General features: G+C 43.0%; 1 protein-coding gene across 1 annotated transcript; it reads right to left on the bottom strand.

Moving 5' to 3' along the window:
* Positions 1–1021: 1021 nt before the first annotated feature.
* Positions 1022–3177, bottom strand: LOC148363637 (uncharacterized). The gene has a single exon (XM_088337597.1). The coding sequence runs from the start codon at positions 2683–2685 to the stop codon at positions 1831–1833; it is 855 nt and encodes a 284-aa protein (XP_088193723.1). The 5' UTR covers positions 2686–3177; the 3' UTR covers positions 1022–1830.
* Positions 3178–3995: the final 818 nt, after the last annotated feature.

Raw genomic sequence — 3995 nt, 5'->3', positions numbered from 1 at the left:
AGTCAATATTTTTATTGCTGTTTGGATTTGTTATTATTCTGTCTTTACTATCGAACACCAGCAAAGAAGAATGATGAGCATGCCAGGGTTTTTCGTTATTTGGAATATTATTGCTAACAGTTGTTAATTATTTTGGCTCACCATTTACACTGTTATTACTATTATGCACCGTTTACATCACTGTCACTATTTTTCAGACAGGACGAAAGGAAGACTGACATCACTTGCGCTCGTTTCTTGGTTTTATTGAAAGGAAGGAAATGACAAAGTGGGATTCTTCGATCCGTTGGTTGGCGGATTGATGGAACTTGACAGGCGGGTGAAGGCTTGGCGGGAATGGTCGCGGACAGGCGTAATCGTAGTGTTGTTGGCCGGGGCTGGAGAAGAAGGGCGTCGTAGTATTCGGAAGAGTGATCAGGAGTCAGATGGGCAGGGCAGGTCGTAGGCAAATTCGGAAACTGGTCGGCAACGGAGATCAAGCAGAAAAACAGGAGGCAGGCAAAGAGTCGAGATACGGGCTTTCTGAGCAGAAGGCAACAGATCGCATAGTACAATCAGACAAAGTGTTACCGGAAGCTGGGGATTTAAATGTACAGGGTGCGCCAATCAGCTGTCCTGGCTGTTGGCGCCAAATCCTGAACACAGGTGTTCCTGATCCGGGTGATTGTGACACTATTGGCCAATCATGTTGCTGTTCTTTGGTTTCCTTACCAATTACGGTTTATCCGCTCATTGTAACCTTAAAGATCTATTAAAAATAACTTGGGGGAAGACATTTCGAACGGATTAGAATTTGCATTTTGAGTGGTTTTGTGGTAGAGTTCTCCAAAGCAGTTCAAAATTCATGTATTTTTTTGGGGGAGTGTCTAGTAATCTATAAGCTTATGAAATAGTTACATTATTGAGCATTACAAACTATGGTCGTACAAGGGGCTAAATTACAGAAAATGCATATTCACATTTTTTCTTTTATGTTTTGGTTCAATGGTGGATGGGTGGCAGCACATAAAATCACTCAATATTTTAAGAATTTCTTTTTATTTTGTTGTTTCAATGTCAACATTGTAACAGGGATATTTTTTCTGTTGTTCCAGGTCAGATGATTTTAACAGAAAATGTGAGAAATTATCTTCATGAAATCAAGATACGCTGTTTGAAATTGTTGACTGATGCAGGACATTTCTTTTTACTCACTTTGTGTTATGATCATAAGTTCGCCTATTCAAAATATATTCAGGTTTCAAACAATAAAGAAGTGTTAGCAAGCACAAACATGTGGTGAATGTTCACCAGATAAGGCAATTATCTGAACTGCAGAAAATTAAGTTGCCATGTCATATGAGCAGATCTGGTATGGAGTTGAGCTTGGTACCAAATCGCAAACACGTCTTTTTCTGTAAAAAAAAAAAAGTATAGTCCAAATACAACAGGCTAACAAAATGGTAAACGTAGTTTTGAATAATCAACATTATTTATTCTTCTCGAGCAGTGTTTTTCAACTAGTGGGTCCCGAACCAGTTTTCAGTGGGCTGCGGGCCTTTGCAAAATAATGCTAATAAAAGAGAAAAAGAGTTATTTAAACTCCTATATGGGAATAATGCCCTGAAAATGCAAATTTGACACCCGACAATTCACATGACAGAAAAAGACAGATAAAGTTTGTTATGAAATGTTGAAGTGAACATTTATTTCTTGATCTGGGTCGCAGCTTGTAATTAGGGTGCTACGGTGAGTCTTGAAGTCAAACCAGTCCAGAACCACTGTTCTAGATTAAATTTAAAGGCAGTGTACAAAACATTACTTTGTTGACAACAAAGCAGTCTTGCCTGTTTAGGACGTCAGAAAAAAATGACAGAACTGCGCAAAGTCCTTCTGCATGAAGTTGTGGCTCTGCAGGAGGTCGTCCTCAGAGGGGTAATACTGCATGCTGTCCTCATGCTGGGTCAGGTCCAGCTGCGTTCTAGTTGGAGGAACCTGATCCGGTCCCAGACTGTCCAGTAGGGCTCCCGAGTCCATGTCCAAGTTGTGACTCTGCAGAAGGTCACCCTCAGATATAGAATACTTCATGCAGTCCTCAAGCTGGGCCAGGTACCTCTGTGTTCTAATTGTAGGAACCAAATTTGGTCCTGGACTGTCAGGCAGAGCTCCCCTGGCGTTCTTCGGGGCTTTTGTGCATGAGTCTGCGCCCAAATTATGACTCTGCAGAGGACTGTTCTCAGAAAGGGAATGCCTTATGCTTTCCTCATGCTGGACCAGGTACTGTTGCGTCCTAGTTGGAGAGAGCAGATGCAATCCCGGACCTTCCTGTAGAGCTCCCCTGGCATTCTCCAGGGCGCCCAAATACGAGTCCATATCAATGAGCTCAGATTCACTGTCAGAGCAGCTAGTCCCAGTATCGCTGCCTACGGAATCAGAGCGCATATGCATCATCTGGTACTTCTCATGCATAAGAAACTGGTTTGTGTTTTTGGGGGCTCGCATGCCCCGTGCTCTGTTGCCTTTGACGTATACGGGCCGGAGGCGCAGCAAAGGGGTGCTAAAAGTAGCTTTCTTGGATTTTGCATAAGGATGAAGAAGATTTTTGCGTCCTCTCAAACAACCACCTGCTGCCTTGAACGTCTGACGGCGGGTCTGCACGTCATCATGCTGGGATTCGCGCTTGCACCCTTTCCTGGAGAGCATCATTTCCTTTCAGAGTGAAGATGCTTCCCTTGGGGGCATTCTCGACGAAGATGACTTTTCCGTATAACACCGTCCCCTCCGCCGGTTTACCTTTTGACGATTTTGTTGCCTTTCTTCTTGATTTTAGGCTTGGGCCGGTGCAAACCCCGCTCCAAGTCGCCTTTTCTGCCCGCTTGATTGCAAGACTTCTCGGGATGCACGTCACGCCCTCCTCGGTTCTCGAGACGCAATTTCTCACTTTGCTTGAGCTGAACCCCGGGAATCTTTTGCAGAAAGTTATTTGCAGGATGTAAATATTGTCGAGGTTATTCACTTTGAGGGAGGGAAAACGAGGTTGTTTTTCACCCAGCAACTTTCAACGTCACAATGCAATCAACTTAGTGGGCTTGAATAAGGAAGGGGCTTGTAGGACAAATAAAGGGACAGAACGATCCATTCCGCGCGATTGAACAGGGGGGTGACCTTTACCATCTTACTCCCAGTTCCAGACGTCTACTACCGCTTCATTTAAACAAACATGACGTTACATCTACGTTTTTCTGTGAAGTATTAACACGCGTGCAGGCGTTTTTGCGTGTTGTTGTTAATGACGGCGGAATGCCTTGACATACGTGGTTCAGTCCGCAGATGATATTTGATCACATCCCTTTTTTACAAAGTGACACCGCCCACTTCTGATGATCGACACTGTTAGAAGCGCATACCTGTCAACATATACGTTTTCCCGTAGTATATACGTTTTCTTATCATTTTTAAAATGTCTACGTTGCATTCGTTTTTTGGTTATGGAATTAATACATGAAAAAACATCGACTGATCTAGATTTACTCGGTTCGATTCGTTCACTGGTAGCAGATGACAACGTCATCGTATATCGCTAATTCTGTCGTGGTATTATGAGCTGACCGATAACGGATAATGGATAATGAATAACGAAGATAGAACAATAACCCTTAAAAAACCCCACACTACAAAATGTTATCCGATATTATGCAACACTAAAAGTGCTGCAAGTAGGAAAAAATAAAGACATTATAAGAATTGTTTGTGTTATTTAGTTGGCAGATTAAAAAAAAAATTGGTTTACACAAATGAAATGAAATGATCTGCATTTATATAGCGCTTTTCAAGTCAAGACTTCCCAAAGCGCGTTACATTGTGCATCACATTTCCCAATAGCGGCCGTGCAGCCATGCTTATTGGGGGTATTAGGGGTTCAGTGTCTTACCCAAGGACACTTCGACATGTAACACGGAGGAGCCAGGATTCGAACTGCGATCTCCTGATCCCAAGTCGAGCGCTCAACCTCCTGA

The sequence above is a fragment of the Urocampus carinirostris genome, chromosome 6 (assembly GCF_059441175.1).
Source record: "Urocampus carinirostris isolate Australia breed hairy pipefish chromosome 6, RoL_Ucar_1.0, whole genome shotgun sequence".
Classification (NCBI taxonomy): domain Eukaryota; kingdom Metazoa; phylum Chordata; class Actinopteri; order Syngnathiformes; family Syngnathidae; genus Urocampus; species Urocampus carinirostris.
Note: the sequence above shows the minus strand (reverse complement) of the source record. Positions and strands in the feature narration are given on the sequence as shown.

Bases quoted from the DNA above. Each gene is read 5' to 3' on its own strand.
- LOC148363637 (XM_088337597.1), bottom strand. From the start codon at position 2,685: ATGATGCTCTCCAGGAAAGGGTGCAAGCGCGAATCCCAGCATGATGAC.